Here is a 19,637-nt window from a genome sequence, read left to right on the forward strand (position 1 = left end):
CCACTAAAACAATGAAGGGTAACCACTAAAACAATGAAAGGTAATCATTAAAACAATGAAGGGTAATCACTAAAACAATGAAGGGTAACCACTATAATAGTGAATTCAGGTTATATATGCCACTGTTTTCAAGGGTAACCACTAAAACAGTGAAGGGTAACCACAAATATAGTGACCTGAGAGTATATATGCCATGGCTTTAATGGGTAACCACTAAAACAGTAAAAAGCAACCACTAAAAGAGTGAATTAAAGAGTATACATGTTATGAGTAACCACTAAAATAGTGAAGGGTAACCACTAAATTAGTGAAGGGTAACCACTAAATTAGTGAAGGGTAACCACTCAAATCGTGAAGGGTAACCACTAAATTAGTGAAGGGTAACCACTCAAATAGTGAAAGGTAACCACTAAATTAGTGATGGGTAACCACTAAAATAGTGATGGGTAACCACTAAAATAGTGAAGGGTAAAAACTAAATTAGTGAATGGTAACCACTAAAATAGTGATGGGTAACCACTAAATTAGTGAATGATATGCTAACTTCTAGACATTTTCCTACTAATGACCTTGAAATTTGAGCAATAGACTCAACTATTCAACAATTCAATCTAAACTCTTCCTTTCAATGCAACAGTGTTTTGACCAATTTAATATACATACTGGGGATTCAGGCACACTTCAGTAAAATAATACTAGTAATTTAAAATAAATACTGTATGGTGATTGAGGCACACTTCAGTGAGATCTAATGCTAGTAATTTAAAATACATACTGTATGGTGATTGAGGCACACTTCAGTGAGATCTAATACTGGTAATTAAATATACATGCTGGGGATTCAGGCACACTTCAGTAAAATATAATACTAGTAATTTAATATACATACTGTATGGTGATTGAGGCACACTTCAGTGAGATCTAATGCTAGTAATTTAAAATACATACTGTATGGTGACTGAGGCACACTTCAGTGAGATCTAATACTGGTAATTAAATATACATGCTGGGGATTCAGGCACACTTCAGTAAAATATAATACTAGTAATTTACAATACAAACTGCATGGTGATTGAGGCACACTTCAATGAGATCTAAAACTAGTAATTTAATATACATACTGTATGGTGATTGAGGCACACTTCAGTGAGATATAATACTAGTAATTTAAAATACATACTGTATCATGATCGAGGCACACTTCAGTAAGATCTAATACTGGTAATTTAAAATACATACTGTATTGTGATTGATGCATACTTCAGTGAGATTTAATACTGGTAATTTAATATACATACTGTATGGTGATTGAGGCATACTTCAATGAGATCTAAAACTAGTAATTTAATATACATACTGCATGGTGATTGAGGCATACTTCAATGAGATCTAAAACTAGTAATTTAATATACATACTGCATGGTGATTGAGGCATACTTCAATGAGATCTAAAACTAGTAATTTAATATACATACTGCATGGTGATTGAGGCATACTTCAATGAGATCTAAAACTAGTAATTTAATATACATACTGCATGGTGATTGAGGCATACTTCAATGAGATCTAAAACTAGTAATTTAATATACATACTGTATGGTGATTGAGGCGCACTTCAGTGAGATATAATACTAGTAATTTAAAATACATACTGTATCGTGATCGAGGTGCACTTCAGTGAGATCTAATACTGGTAATTTAATATACATGCTGGTGATTGAGCAATGCTCCAAACAAGATCTTATATTACTGATTAAGTATAAAGGAAAAGGAAAGCTCCCTAACATAAATATGTCATTGTTAAGCAGGATATCAGTGATCTTGCTGTCTTGATTACCTTAGGAGCATCCTAAGTACATGCACACAGGAAAGAGCAGGGAGGCAGATGACAAACAGAGAGACAAATGAATTAAGTAAGAGGTGAGAAAGTCAATAGAAACACCAAACACTTAACTGAATTAACTGGAAAAACAGAGAGAGAGACAAATGGATTAAGCGGGAGGTGAAAAGGTTGAATAGAAACACCAGACATTTAATTTAATTAATTTGACAAACAGAGAGACAAATGGAATAAGTGAGACAAGAAACACTAGACACATAATAGGAATTACATTCTGTTGATAGGAATTACATTCTGTTGATAGGAATTACATTCTGTTGATAGGAATTGCATTCTGTTGATAGGAATTGCATTCTGTTGATAGGAATTACATTATGTTGATAGGAATTGCATTCTGTTGATAGGAATTACATTCTGTTGATAGGAATTGCATTCTGTTGATAGGAATTACATTCTGTTGATAGGAATTGCATTCTGTTGATAGGAATTACATTCTGTTGATAGGAATTACATTCTGTTGATAGGAATTGCATTCTGTTGATAGGAATTGCATTCTGTTGATAGGAATTGCATTCTGTTGATAGGAATTGCATTCTGTTGATAGGAATTACATTCTGTTGATAGGAATTGCATTCTGTTGATAGGAATTACATTCTGTTGATAGGAATTGCATTCTGTTGATAGGAATTACATTCTGTTGATAGGAATTGCATTCTGTTGATAGGAATTGCATTCTGTTGATAGGAATTGCATTCTGTTGGAATTGCATTCTGTTGATAGGAATTACATTCTGTTGATAGGAATTGCATTCTGTTGATAGGAATTGCATTCTGTTGATAGGAATTGCATTCTGTTGATAGGAATTACATTCTGTTGATAGGAATTGCATTCTGTTGATAGGAATTGCATTCTGTTGATAGGAATTACATTCTGTTGATAGGAATTGCATTCTGTTGATAGGAATTGCATTCTGTTGATAGGAATTACATTCTGTTGATAGGAATTACATTCTGTTGATAGGAATTGCATTCTGTTGATAGGAATTGCATTCTGTTGATAGGAATTACATTCTGTTGATAGGAATTGCATTCTGTTGATAGGAATTACATTCTGTTGATAGGAATTGCATTCTGTTGATAGGAATTGCATTCTGTTGATAGGAATTGCATTATGTTGATAGGAATTACATTCTGTTGATAGGAATTGCATTCTGTTGATAGGAATTGCATTCTGTTGATAGGAATTACATTCTGTTGATAGGAATTACATTCTGTTGATAGGAATTACATTCTGTTGATAGGAATTGCATTCTGTTGATAGGAATTGCATTCTGTTGATAGGAATTGCATTCTGTTGATAGGAATTACATTCTGTTGATAGGAATTGCATTCTGTTGATAGGAATTGCATTCTGTTGATAGGAATTACATTCTGTTGATAGGAATTACATTCTGTTGATAGGAATTGCATTCTGTTGATAGGAATTGCATTCTGTTGATAGGAATTACATTCTGTTGATATGCAATTCCGTCTGCTTTTTTGTTGAATTGCATATCTTGCATTAACTGTGCAAATGATTTATGTTACAGATACCATTGTTTTTTCAATCCAAAACCAGGTACTCTTACATATATACTTACATGACATGGGATTCAAAATAGTTCTAACATATATACTTACATGACATGGGATTCAAAATAGTTCTAACATATATACTTACATGACATGGGAATCAAAATAATTCTAACAAATGTAAATACATTACACTGGAATCCAAACAATTCTAAAATATGTGCTTACACATGTACTTTCAAGACACAGGATTCCAAAATAACCCTATCAGATGTATTTAGATGACACAGGGATCATAATAATCCTATCAGATGTACTTACATGGCACAGGGATCATAATAACCCTATCAGACATACTTACATGGCACAGGGATCATAATAACCCTATCAGACCTACTTACAGGGCACAGGGATCATACTAACCCTATCAAATGTACTTACATCACACAGGGATCATAAGAACCCTATCAGACCTACTTACATGGCACAGGGATCATAATAACCTTATGATACATACTTACATGGCACAGGGATCATAATAACCCTATCAGATGTACTTACATGGCACAGGGATCATAATAACCCTATCAGACGTATTTACACAGCACAGGGATCATAATAACTCTATCAGACGTACTTACATGGCACAGGGATCATAAGAACCCTATGAGACATACTTACATGGCACAGGGATCATAATAACCCTATCAGATGTACTTACATGGCACATGGATCATAATAACCCTATCAGACATACTTACACAGCACAGGGATCATAAGAACCCTATCAGACATACTTACATGGCACAGGCATAATACCCTATCAGACGTACTTACATGGCACAGGGATCATAATAACTCTATCAGACGTACTTACAGGGCACAGGCATAATACCCTATCAGACATATTTACACAGCACAGGGATTATAATAACTCTATCAGATGTACTTACATGGCACAGGGATCATAATAACCCTATCAGACGTACTTACACAGCACAGGGATCATAATAACCCTATCAGACGTACTTACACAGCACAGGGATCATAATAACTCTATCAGACGTACTTACATGGCACAGGGATCATAAAAACCATATCAGACGTACTTACATGGCACAGGGATCATAATAACCCTATCAGATGTACATACACGGCACAGGGATCATAATAACCATATCAGATGTACTTACATGGCACAGGGATCATAATAACCCTATCAGGGATAATAATAACCCTATCAGACATACTTACAGGGCACAGGGATCATAAAAACCTTATCAGACCTACGTACACGGCACAGGGATCATAATAATCCTATCAAACATACTTGCACAGCACAGGGATCATAATAACCCTACCAGACGTACTTGCATGGCACAGGGATCATAATAACTCTATCAGATGTACGTACACGGCACAGGGATCATAATAACCCTATCAGATGTACGTACATGGCACAGGGATCATTATAACCCTATCAAACCTACTTACAAGGCACAGGGATCATAATAACCCTATCAGACGTACTTACACAGCACAGGGATCATAATAACCCTATCAGACGTACTTACACAGCACAGGGATCATAATAACTCTATCAGACGTACTTACATGGCACAGGGATCATAAAAACCATATCAGACGTACTTACATGGCACAGGGATCATAATAACCCTATCAGATGTACATACACGGCACAGGGATCATAATAACCATATCAGATGTACTTACATGGCACAGGGATCATAATAACCCTATCAGGGATAATAATAACCCTATCAGACATACTTACAGGGCACAGGGATCATAAAAACCTTATCAGACCTACGTACACGGCACAGGGATCATAATAATCCTATCAAACATACTTGCACAGCACAGGGATCATAATAACCCTACCAGACGTACTTGCATGGCACAGGGATCATAATAACTCTATCAGATGTACGTACACGGCACAGGGATCATAATAACCCTATCAGATGTACGTACATGGCACAGGGATCATTATAACCCTATCAAACCTACTTACAAGGCACAGGGATCATAATAACCCTTTTAGATATACGTACATGGCACAGTGATCATAATAACACTATCAGACATACGTACACGGCACAGGAATCATAAGAACCCTATCAGATGTACTTACACGGCGCAGGGATCATAATAATCCTATCAGACCTACTTACATGGCACAGGGATCATAATAACCCTATCAGACATACTTACAGGGCACAGGGATCATAATAACCCTATCAGATGTACTTACAAGGCACAGGGATCATAATAACCCTATCAGACGTACGAACATGGCACAGGAATCATAAGAACCCTATCAGATGTACTTATGTGGCACAGGGATCATAATAACCCTATGAGATGTACTTACATGGCACAGGAATCATAATAACCCTAGCAGATGTACTTACACGGCACAGGGATCATAAGAACCCTATCAGACCTACGTACACAGCACAGGGATCATAATAATCCTATCAGATGTACTTGCATGGCACAGGGATCATAATAACCCTATCAGACGTACTTGCATGGCACAGGGATCATAATGACTGTATCAGATTTATGTACACGGCACAGGGATCATAATAACCCTATCAGATGTACGTACATGGCACAGGGATCATAATAACCCTATCAGATGTACTTACATGGCACAGGGATCATAATAACCCTATCAGATGTACTTACACAGCACAGGGATCATAATAACCCTATCAGATGTACGTACACGGCACAGGAATCATAAGAACCCTATCAGATGTACTTACATGGCACAGGGATCATAATAATCCTATCAGAGTTACTTACATGGCACAGGGATCATAATAACCCTATCAGACGTACTTACAGGGCACAGGGATCATAATAACCCTATCAGATGTACATACACGGCACAGGGATCATAATAACCCTATCAGATGTACTTACAGGGCACAGGGATCATAATAACCCTATCAGATGTACTTACATGGCACAGGGATCATAATAATCCTATCAGACTTACTTACATGGCACAGGGATCATAATAACCCTATCAGACATACTTACAGGGCACAGGGATCATAATAACCCTATCAGATGTACGTACACGGCACAGGGATCATAATAACCCTATCAGATGTGCTTACAGGGTGCAGGGATCATAATAACCCTATCAGATGTACTTACATGGCACAGGAATCATAAGAACCCTATCAGACGTACTTATATGGCACAGAGATCATAATAACCCTATCAGGGATCATAATAACCCTATCAGACATACTTAAATGGCACAGGGATGATAAGAACCCTATCAGACATACTTACATGGCACAGGGATCATAAGAACCCTATCAGACATACTTACACAGTACAGGGATCATAAGAACCCTATCAGACCTATGTACACGGCACAGGGATCATAATAATCCTATCAGACGTACTTGCATGGCACAGGGATCATAATAACCCTATCAGACGTACTTGCATGGCACAGGGATCATAATAACTCTATCAGATGTACGTACACGGCACAGGGATCATAATAACCCTATCAGATGTACTTACATGGCACAGGGATCATAATAACCCTATCAGATGTACTTACATGGCACAGGGATCATAATAATCCTATCAGACCTACTTACATGGCACAGGGATCATAATAACCCTATCAGACGTACTTACAGGGCACAGGGATCATAATAACCCTATCAGACGTACGTACATGGCACAGGAATCATAAGAACCCTATCAGATGTACTTACAGGGCACAGGGATCATAATAACCCTATCAGATGTACTTACATGGCACAGGAATCATAATAACCCTATCAGATGTACTTACAGGGCACAAGGATCATAATAACCCTATCAGATGTACATACATGGCACAGGAATCATAAAAACCCTATCAGATGTACTTACATGGCACAGGGATCATAAGAACCCTATCAGATGTACTTACATGACACAGGGATCATAATAACCCTATCAGATGTACTTACATGGCACAGGAATCCAAACAGCTCTAACTGACGCTCGAGAAACAAGTATTCATCTTTGTCCTTGTTCTCCTGTACATGAAATGATAAAATATGCATAATGAGAGTCATACATTATTTTACTTCATGTATTTACTTATAAGTTGTGTCCAATGGCAAACATCATAGACCCTGATCTGCCATTACATAACATGCAGGAATAACAGAGCCTATTTTGTTTGCTCAACTCATTACTTCCAGCAAACTGCAGAGATAGATCTGCAATCACATTTTGTGACAACAGATATGGGCATGTACAGCTTGCAGTTGGACTTAACTTAAATGGGAGTATATATCAGTACAACATATATACATGACTGCTTTAGCCTATAGAGAATACTGGTTAAAATTAAAAGTATGGGACTCTGAGACTGCATTATAGAACACAAAAGATAAATTGCAAAATACCAATAAACATGTTATTTGTCAAAAATGATGTAGCCAGTGCTATGAATATGTCATTAAGACTTGGGTATTCCCAAATCCACATGGGTATTCCCAACTCTATTACATTCACTTGGATATTCCCAGCTCTATTACATTCCAGTTCTATTACATTCACTTGGGCAGAGGCGTAGCTATGATATTTTGCGCCCGGGGACAAACTATAAAATTGGCGCCCCAGCCCCCTCCCCGTTTAATCACATTTTTGAATATTACCTTTGTTTACTTATTATAATGTAACGTTGTAAGCCTCATTTTGGCGCCCCTGTACCTTGGCGCCCGGGGACATATGTATCCCCCAGCTACGCCTCTGCACTTGGGTATTCCCAGTTCTAGTACATTCACTTTGGTATTCCCAGTTCTAGTACATTCACTTGGGTATTCCTAGTTCTAGTACATTCACTTGGGTATTCCCAGTTCTAGTACATACACTTGGGTATTCCCAGCTCTATTACATTCCAATTCTATTAAATTCACTTGGGTATTCCCAGTTCTAGTACATTCACTTGGGTATTCCCAGTTCTAGTACATTCACTTGGGTATTCCCAGTTCTAGTACATTCACTTGGGTAATTTCCAAACTCAAGCACATTTATCTGGGTAAGACTGAAGTATTCTCAACTCTATTACATTCACCTAGATATTCTCAGTTCTAGTATATTCACTCAGGATATTCCCAACTCTAGTAAATTTAGTTAGGTTAAACTTGCGTATTCCCATCTCTATTAAATTCACATGGGTATTCCCAAATCTATTAGAGTCACTTGGATATCACCAACTCGAGGGAGATTTAATTGGATACTCCAAAACTCTAGGACATTCACTTGGGTATTCCCAACTCTAGTACATGCACTTGGGTAATTCTCAGTTCTAGTTCATTCACTTGGGTATTCCAAGCTCCAATACATTCCCTTGTGTATTTGCAGTTCCAGTACATTCACTTGGGTATTCCCAACTCTAGTACAGTCACTTGGGTATCCCCAACTCTAGTACATTCACTTCGGTATTCCCAATTCTTAAGTACATACACATGGGAATTCCCAATTCTATTACATTCACTTGGGTATTCCTAACTCTAGGACATTCACTTGCATATTCCTAAATCTATTCCCAGTCTAGTACATATTGTTTGAAATATAAAGGTTACTGATATATGCAATACTTGGCACTGCGGCATATATTGCTGTCAGTTGATGGTACACTGCTGATCATTTAGATAATTACCCTAATGTTTTATTTCTTGTTTTATATATATATATATATATATGAAAATGCAAAACAATGGAAGAATGTATATATATGTGATGTCAAAATGGCATTGAGATGTCAAGCTAACTCATGTCATGTTACGTTGACTGCTTTTTATAAATAAAGCTCCTCACACTTTTGTTCCATCTTTAGTAAGAGTGGCCATATTTGATATATATTGACATAACATGCATTAATCTGAAAGACCTAGGATACTTTCTGTCAAACATGGTCCATTTCTGCTGAGTAATTTTTGAAAAAATCATGAAAGATTTTTATACTGATAGTAACAGGAACCATATTTGATATTGGATCAACTTTATTTGTACAAAAAAGAAAAACAGGATGCCATGAAGCAAATTTGGTCAAATTATTTATCATCAGCCGTATTCATCATCAGTCATATTTATCATCAGTCGTATTCATCATCAGTCATATTTATCATCAGCCGTATTTATCATCAGCCGTTTAGAAGTTACTGAAAAAATGTACTGTCTTTAATAATGTTGGCCATATATGATAATAAACCTGCATCATTTGTAAGACCTTCAAGCCAAAATAATTTTTGTCAAATTTGGTCAAATTATGCAGAGATTTCTGAAGTCTCTTAACTGTTTTAATCATTAGTAAAAATTTGAAAGGCAGGTGTATGTCACGATGCTTTCTATCAAATTCTGTAAAAGCTATGTAACATGGTTATTGAGATTAAGTAATTTAAATAGGTTTCAATGTATCATAGAAAGAAAATAAAACCAATGATTTAAGTAAATTCAGCAAACAATTGATTTCCTTACATTAGAAGTGAAATTTCAAGAGATATTGGCAATATTGTGAATTTTAGTAATTGATGGTGTAGCATTATTGGTTTTATAAAATTGAACATCCTTCGTGTCATAACTTTCTGTCAAATTTTATTAATTCTATTTAGCACTGATTACATTTTCTTTGGAAACTAATGACATTAAAACAGATGGCCTCAATTAACAAGACACAGAAAAGTCATTTAAGATTCAATACTTTTCAAGTACGTCTCAAAAAAATGTTTTGTTTAGTATGTACTGATCGTCAACTCATTAATGACACAGTATCCTGATTTGTCCTGATAAAAAGGATAGACAAGTCTCATCAGAACCATTTCATGTACAAAGTGTACCACATAAGCAATACAATATCCATTTCACAAAACATGTCTCATAAACTGCACAAAATCCACTTTTCACATACAAAGCATATCTTTTAAACTGTACAAAATCCATTAAATGTACCAAACATGTCTCATAAGCTGTACAAAATAAATTTCATCTACAAAGCATACTTCATAAACTGTACAAAATCCTTTACATGTACAAAGCATGTGTTGTAAGCTGCACAAAATTCACTTCATGTACAAAACATGTCTCATAAACTGTAGAAAATCCTTTTCATTTACAAAACATGTCACCTAAGCTGTACAAAATCCATTTCATGTACAAAACTCCATGTGTACATGTGTAGCTGAGATTGCTCACATTGCTTACACTAACTAGCCTTATAATCAAAGGCATGATTGTAATTGTCAAATTTGGTTACAAAAGGTTAGGTAGTATTTGAAGACATGTCATATAAAAATGGTATATTTGAAAGCATGTCATATCAAAATAGTATAATCTAATGCATGTCATATCAAAAGGGTATATTAAAAAATGTCATATCAAAAGAGTATGTTCAAAAAATGTCATATCAAAAGAGTATATTTGAAAAATATTTCATATCAAAAGAGTATATTTGAAAAATATGTCAATTCAAAAGAGTGTATTTGAAAAATATGTCATATCAAAAAAGTATAGAGTATATTTGAAAAAATATGTCATATCAAAAGAGTATATTTGAAAATATGTCAAATCAGAATGCTATTTTAGTTGAAAATGTGGTGACATATTTGAAAGCAGATTCCCAGTTAAGCAAATAATATCGAAAGGGAAACATTATTTATTTTTATTCTCTTTTATAGATATTGGTCTCACCTGACTGTATCCTTTCCATTGTCCACAACCGTATCCTTTGTAGAAAATAAATTATTTTCCAAAGGAGATACTTTTTAAACGTACTGATTAAGAACTTTTGCAAATGAAGCAGTTTACTGTGTTATTTTGGAGTACAGATTGGCAAGGGTACAGATTGGTGAGTATACAGATTGCCAAGACTTTGATGCCATTTTTTATGTAAAGGTAGGCAGATATATTGTTAGATCAGCATCATGTGCATGAAATAAGTGAATAACTGCTGATGCTCTCCAATCAGTATAATTAAAGTTAATCAAACATTTCCTTTTAAAGTTACTTAATTATTACATTGTCAATGACTGCAACATCGGATACAACACTGACACAATTTGTACACAAATGAGAAGATTTAGCAATGTATATGAGTTGATATGTCACTGTCACATTTTCCATATATATGTCTCTGGTAGGCTAATATCCCCTGAGCTGTCAGGGTGACATATTATATATGTCTCTGGTAGGCAAATATCCCCTGAGCTGTCAGGGTGACATATTCTATATGTCTCTGGTAGGCTAATAACCCTTGTGCTGTCAGTGTGACATTTTCTATATGTCTCTGGTAGGCAAATATCCCTTGAGCTGTGAGTGTGACATTTTCCATATCTCTGTCTCTGGTAGGCTAATATCCCCTGAGCTGTCAGGGTGACATATTCTATATGTCTCTGGTAGGCTAATATCCCCTGAGCTGTCAGGGTGACATATTCTATATGTCTCTGGTAGGCTAATATCCCCTGAGCTGTCAGGGTGATATATTCTGTATGTCTCTGGTAGGCAAATATCCCCTGAGCTGTCAGGGTGACATATTCTATATGTCTCTGGCAGGCAAATATCCCTTGAGCTGTGAGTGTGACATTTTCTATATATATGTCTCTGGTAGGCTAATATCCCCTGAGCTGTCAGGGTAACATATTTTATATGTCTCTGGTAGGCAAATATCCCCTGAGCTGTCAGGGTGACACAATCTATATGTCTCTGGTAGGCAAATATCCCTTGAGCTGTGAGTGTGACATTTTCTATATATATGTCTCTGGTAGGCGAATATCCCCTGAGCTGTCAGGGTGACATATTTTATATGTCTCTGGTAGGCAAATATCCCTTGAGCTGTGAGTGTGACATTTTCTATATCTATGTCTCTGGTAGGCTAATATCCCCTGAGCTGTCAGGGTGACATATTCTATATGTCTCTGGTAGGCTAATATCCCCTGAGCTGTCAGGGTGACATATTCTATATGTCTCTGGTAGGCTAATATCCCCTGAGCTGTCAGGGTGACATATTCTATATGTCTCTGGTAGGCAAATATCCCTTGAGCTGTGAGTGTGACATTTTCTATATATATGTCTCTGGTAGGCAAATGTCCCCTCAGCTGTCAGTGTGACATTTTCTATATATGTCTCTGGTAGGCTAATATCCTTGCCCTAACCCTATCACATTAATCCAAGTGAATGTAGTAGCACTGGGAATACCTGGCGTTACATACAAGTCACTCAAATGTGAAAGTTAGATTACACTGACCTAATTTTAATATGGTACAGTTGCTCTCATGGAGATACATTCACATGCAAATGTTAATGAGTCTGCATGTAATATGGTAAAAGATATTGATAATGTAATTAGTACAAAGCTGAAAATTCCAAAGCCACTCAGGTATGAAAATTAGGTCACAGTTACCTACACCTGGTATCTTTAACCGGACTTCCTGGAGATACATCCAAATACTAATTTCCTTGAGTCAAGGTGAAATAATCTCAAATTACTCAGTTGTAATAAACATTAACAAATTAATGAAGAAAAATACAAACACACAAATGAATGGGTTTGACTTTTTATTGCCAGCTCCATTTCTATTTGTGGGTTTCAATTTTCCTGGTTTTGTCATAAAATACAATTTTGCCATTACTTAAATTGGCAGAAATGGAAAGGGTTGTTTTAGTCTTCACAAAAGGAAAAGAAAGATACGATAGATGAGCAACTATGACATCCAAGAATACTGGTCTCACATTACAAAAAGTGAATCCGACCACTCCGGTGGCCGAGTGGTTAGAACGTCCACCTCGGAAGGGGGAGGTTGTGGGTTCGAACCCTGGCCGAGTCATACCAAAGACTTACAAAAATGGTACTAACAGCTGCCTCACTAGACGCTCAGCATTAAGAGGCTAGTGTTAGAATTGGTCAGCCTGGTGTCAGGATAATGTGACTGGGTGGGACATCATGCTACATGTCTGCAGCATGATGCCCCAGTGCTAGACATCACAATAAACTGCCACACTGCAGACATCGTAGCAATAAAACTGAAAAATTGTTAAAGCTATGTTAAAAATCCTAATCACACACACACACACACACACCCAAAAAGTGAATCCACTGGAGTCAAAAATATATTATCAAATCTGGTTCTTTTTTGTTTGTGAACATTTTTATTTCTAGCAAATATTACAACTCAAAGAGTTGGCATCATGTTAAATTTACAACCTCTCATAAGGGCACAAAGAGGAAAAGTTATTTTGTTGTCAAAAATAAGTACAGTAATTTATTCCTTGTCATATAATCGGCTAATCATTAAAACCACAGACCCAAACATTCCATACACAGAAAGGACAAACAAAGGTAACATATTTTTTAGACTAAATGACCAAAATGAAGGCAATGTTAAAATACATACTTCAGCAAAATCCTTTAACTCATCCCAACTCCGTCCATCAGTTGAGACATACACCACACCAGTTTCATATCCAATACTTTCCCCAAACTGAGTGAAGAAAACACTGCCCTGCAAAAAGCACAAAAGGGAATCATGATTACAAGTCTTCTTAAGAAGTTAATTATTTTTCATTCAGTATCTATTTGACAATTTTAAGCATTTACAATTATTCAACTGGGGATTTGAATGGCACATAAAAAACACCGGAATAGCACAGGGGTAACACCTGGACAGCACAGGGGTAATGCCTGGATGGCATAAGGGTGACAACTGGATGGCACAAAGGTACCGCCTAGATTAGCACTGGGGACAACCTGAATAACAGGGGTAACACCTGGATGGCAAAGGAATACCACAAGGCATTTCACTTTTAGACTTACCATGGACTGCATTTAGTAATGCTAGTATTAATAGCGCTAAGTTAACGTTAATACTGCATGTGATGTTTATATGTGTAGTGCTACGTTAACATTTGTACAACATGTAATTTTTATATGTGTAGCACTAAGCTAGCACTCATACTGCATGTGATGTTTGTATGTGTAGTGCTAAGTTAACATTCATACTGCATGGGATGTTTGTGTAGTGCTAAGTTAACACTCATAATGCATGTGATGTTTGTATGTGTAGCACAAAGTCAACATTCATACTACTTGTGACGTTTGTATGTGTAGCACTAAGTTTACACTCATAGTTCTTGTGATGTTTGTATGTGTAGTGCTAAGCTACATTCGTAGTGCAATGTCATGTTTGTATGTGCAGTGCTAAGTCAACATTCATACTGCTTGTGACATTTGTATGTGTAGCACAAAGTTCACATTCATACTGCTTGTGATGTTTGTATGTATAGTGCTAAGTTAACACTCATACTGCTTGTGATGTTTGTATGTGTAGCACAAAGTTCACATTCATACTGCTTGTGACATTTGTATGTGTAGCACAAAGTTCACATTCATACTGCTTGTGATGTTTGTATGTGTAGTGCTAAGTTAACATTCATACTGCTTGTGATGTTTGTATGTGTAGCACAAAGTTCACATTCATACTGCTTGTGATGTTTGTATGTGTAGTGCTAAGTTAACACTCATACTGCATGTGATGTTTGTATGTGTAGTGCTAAGTTAACATTCATACTGCATGGGATGTTTGTATGTGTAGTGCTAAGTCAACATTCATACTGCTTGTGATGTTTGTATGTGTAACACAAAGTTCACATTCATACTGCATGGGATGTTTGTATGTGTAGTGCTAAGTTCGCATTCATACTGCTTGTGATGTTTGTATGTGTAGCACAAAGTTCACATTCATACTGCTTGTGATGTTTGTATGTATAGTGCTAAGTTAACACTCATACTGCTCGTGATGTTTGTATGTGTAGTGCTAAATCAACATTCATACTGCAAGTGATGTTTGTATGTGTAGCACAAAGTTAACACTCATACTGCTTGTGATGTTTGTATGTGTAGTGCTAAGTTAACATTCATACTGCATGGGATGTTTGTATGTGTAGCACAAAGTTAACACTCATACTGCTTGTGATGTTTGTATGTGTAGTGCTAAGTTAACACTCATACTGCTTGTGATGTCTGTATGTGTAGTGCTAAGTTAACATTCATACTGCTTGTGATGTTTGTATGTGATTTTTCAACTAAGACTGTTCAACAGAGGCAAGGAAATGAGAGATATACAGTAGATATATGCACAGTATCATTAATATGACCAATTTACTCAATGATAATGACTACATATGCATTTGGGGGGGGACATAATGTTTATTTTTGGTGATCTATGAAAAACATGACTTAAAGATTTACAAAATGCTAATAAATATTGATACTAACTAGACTGAAAATTAATATAAAACAAAAAATTGTTTGTTGGGGCAAAGATTGTATTCTGAGCTAACAGTGTGCAATGGTTTTTTTTTACAGTGATCAGCACTGATTTAGGTAGATACAAAGTATGCAATCATCAAGCAATTTATATATCTGGTTTTATCAGTCATCACCTTTCCACACAAAATATCAATTTGATCAAATATATTGGACTTAGAAGGGTAAAACATCTTCTAGGTAATTTTATTTCTTATACTAATTCTAGTAAATGATGTTTTTCCCTAGAAGAAAGTAGCATTTACAATGCATGCTAATAAACAAAAGTCATTTTGTCTAAATTTGTTTAATCCTTCTAGCCAGATACCCACCAAAAATGTCAAGGTTTCAACAGTGCAAAACACAGGCTACCAAATGTCAGTCTCAACAGTGCAAAACACAGACTACCAAATATCAGTCTCAACAGTGCAAAACACAGGCTACCAAATATCAGTCTCAACAGTGCAAAACACAGGCTACCAAATGTCAGTCTCAACAGTGCAAAACAGGCTACCAAATATCAGTCTCAACAGTGCAAAACACAGGCTACCAAATATCAGTCTCAACAGTGCAAAACACAGGCTACCAAATGTCAGTCTCAACAGTGCAAAACACAGGCTACCAAATGTCAGTCTCAACAGTGCAAAACAGAGACTACCAAATATCAAAGTCTCAATGTTACAATAAGAAAGACAGATTACAAAATGTAAAAGTCTCAACGGCACAAAACATAGACTACCAAATATCAAGGTCTCAACAGTGCAAAACACAGATTACAAAATGTTAGAGTCTCAACAGTGCAAAACACAGATTACAAATTGTCAGAGTCTCAACATTGCAAAACACAGATTACAAATTGTCAATCTCAACATTGCAAAACACAGATTACAAATTGTCAGAGTCTCAACAGTGCAAAACACAGATTACAAATTGTCAGTCTCAACATTGCAATACACGGATTACAAAATGTCAGAGTCTCAACATTGCAAAACACAGATTACATATTGTCAGAGTCTAAACATTGCAAAACACAGATTACAAAATGTCAGAGTCTCAACATTGCAAAACACAGATTACATATTGTCAGAGTCTCAACATTACAAAACACAGATTACAAAATGTCAGAGTCTCAACATTGCAAAACACAGATTACAAAATGTCAGAGTCTCAACATTGCAAAACACAGATTACAAAATGGCCATCTTCTTATGCCTATAACAACATGCCTGCTATATATAATTCACAAGTCAAAACTGCAAACTGCACAAACCTAGATCTGACACTGCATAATGTGTTGGTAGAGCTGGGTCTCTGCATTTTATTAGGTCCAATGTGTATTACAAGCAGCAAAATCTCTGATCTGCAATACATTATGTGTTGCAGATAAAAGTATATGTTTTGCAGTTGGATTTCATAACCAAGCATATACTGCATCAAATATTTATTTAAGTCCAATAGATTCTGAGTTGTCGCCAAATAAGAGAAATAGGATGGTGATTTGCAGAGATAAAAAGAAACTCACAATGCCCACATTCTATGTGCAATGAATACCTAAAACTCTAATTCAACACTCATGACAAAACATTTGAAAAAATAATTTTATCATAAGCAGAAATTTACATTATACTACTGGCAAGTTGAAACTGACCAAGACACATATTACTGGCAAGTCAAAAACTGACCATTACACATTATATTAGTGGTAAGTCAAAAATTGACCAAGACACATTATATTACTGGTGAGTCAAAAACTGACCAAGACACATTATATTGCTGGCAACTCAAAAATTGACCATGACACATTATATTACAAGCAAGTAGAAAACTGACTAAGACACATTATATTGCTGGCAAGTGGAAAACTGACCAGACACAAGATATCAATTACAAGGTGAAGTCTGACCAAATGACCAAGACACATGATTTTACTGGCAAATTGAAAACTGACCAAGACATGATTTTACTGCCAAGTTGAAAACTGGCCATAACAGTTAAATACCCATCAAATTATGCTTACCCTACTTCCTTTTGTTAGCCAGACATCAGTAATGTACTTCTGGTTCTCAGTGATAGAAACTCCGTCACATACACACAACACCATCAGCAAGTCCAGGTAACAATAATGCTTTTCTGTATTTAACAAGTCTACAAACATATCAATATGATCATGTGTAATTCTGTCCACAATCTTACGATTGTCCCTGATTATCTCCGTCACCATGTGTACTGCATTCTGCCCAATCTTCCTCTAAAGAAAGAAAATAAATAGACATACTAAACAGGACAAAGTTTCTGCACATTGTTGTATAAGATTCACAAACTGATGTGCAATGTAATCAAATCTTCAATAATTTCTAGACATTTTTCATAATCATTTTCATTAAATAAGCATAACAAAGTTAAATTTAGGTGAATTGTCAACTTTCACTTCTTTCTAAAAATTCTGAAACCAAAATACTGATTTCAACAAATATTAATAAAAAAATTAACAAAAACTTATGACATAACAATCTGTTGCAAAATGAACATTCAATGCTAACTTAAATTATTTGATGCTTATCTTCTGTAGGAATTATAAAATATGTAACGGTAATCTTCAGTAGGAATTATAAAATATGTAACGGTAAAAAAATGAACACATAATTGTGTTGACCTACCTCCTTGATATCAAACTGTTTGAGGAAAGTGTCTATGTATCTGGCAATGTACAGTTTATTTTTCCGACTATGCCCCAGCAGGCAGGTTGATAATGCATCATAAACATCCACAAATATCTTCCACACGTACCTGCAATACAACAAAGAGGAATTACTTCAAACTATCTCTTTTACAGATATTTTAATTAATGTTTTATCCAATACTGCCTGAACTGAACAGTGGTGTACTAACAGGTGCATGAATTTTGGTGTATTTATAAATTGACTTTGCACACTAATCCCTATTTTGACTTTTTCATAATTTCACAAGTAATCAAAACAAGAGGCCAAATGGCCCAGATAGGCTCACCTGACATACAGAACTTAAAAGTGTATCATTTCAAGATGCAGGATTATGTCAGAACACAACCCTACATTATTAACCCTAAAAATATTATGTCATGTTAATTTCTCCTGTATTACAAACAGAGTGAGAATGTTAATTTCTCCTGTATTGCAAACAGAGTGAGAACAAAATGTTCAAAGACAATTGCATAATTAACATACATGTTATCTAGCTCATCATGGAAGTTATTCATGGAAGTTATTATTATTAGCATTTAAATCTAGAGAGGTAACAAGCTCAGCCAATCAGATGCAAGATCATCTCACTGAACATGTGCACATCTCAATTATTATAGAATGTGTCTAGGTCAATGATAATATAATCTTATTTACCATTTTGGGCAAAAATAAGATTGAATGCCAGTATCCAGAGTAGTGAAGAACATATCCAATCTGCAAAAACTTATCCTAGCCAATCAGATACAAAATTACTGTAGCCAATCAGCATAAAATTATCTTAGCCAATCAGATACAAAATTACTGTAGCCAATCAGCATAAAATTATCTTAGCCAATCAGATACAAAATTACTGTAGCCAATCAGCATAAAATTATGTTAGCCAATCAGATACAAAATTACTCTTGAAATGTGCCACTTAATTTCATTCCTAACAATGCAGGGCACAGTTAATTGTGTAGATGTATCTGTATATGTATATATGTTGATTAGTGTCAATATGTTATTTTATGGTTACAATGTTTTATTTTATATCTACATTTTAATTTAGATGTATGGAATATGTAGTCTGAAATGAAGAATTCTTATATCTTATTATTGTAGTCAATCACATACAAAATTATATTAGCCAATCACATACTAAAGTATCTTAT

The 19,637-nt window shown here is 35.5% G+C and overlaps 1 protein-coding gene across 1 annotated transcript in view; it reads right to left on the reverse strand.

Annotated features, from left to right (window-relative positions):
* The window catches only part of LOC149800497 (inositol 1,4,5-trisphosphate-gated calcium channel ITPR3-like), a 297,708-nt gene that overhangs the window by 208,794 nt on the left and 69,277 nt on the right, over window positions 1-19,637 (reverse strand). The window contains exons 18-21 of the mRNA XM_089958443.1: window positions 18,424-18,553; window positions 17,784-18,014; window positions 13,857-13,964; window positions 7,428-7,496 (exon numbers count right to left, since the gene is read on the reverse strand). Coding sequence (XP_089814569.1) covers window positions 7,428-7,496; window positions 13,857-13,964; window positions 17,784-18,014; window positions 18,424-18,553 — 538 coding nt within the window. The remainder of the gene's footprint in view (window positions 1-7,427; window positions 7,497-13,856; window positions 13,965-17,783; window positions 18,015-18,423; window positions 18,554-19,637) is intronic.

The sequence above is a fragment of the Sinohyriopsis cumingii genome, chromosome 5 (assembly GCF_028554795.1).
Source record: "Sinohyriopsis cumingii isolate HCF-2022 chromosome 5, ASM2855479v2, whole genome shotgun sequence".
Lineage (NCBI taxonomy): Eukaryota > Metazoa > Mollusca > Bivalvia > Unionida > Unionidae > Sinohyriopsis > Sinohyriopsis cumingii.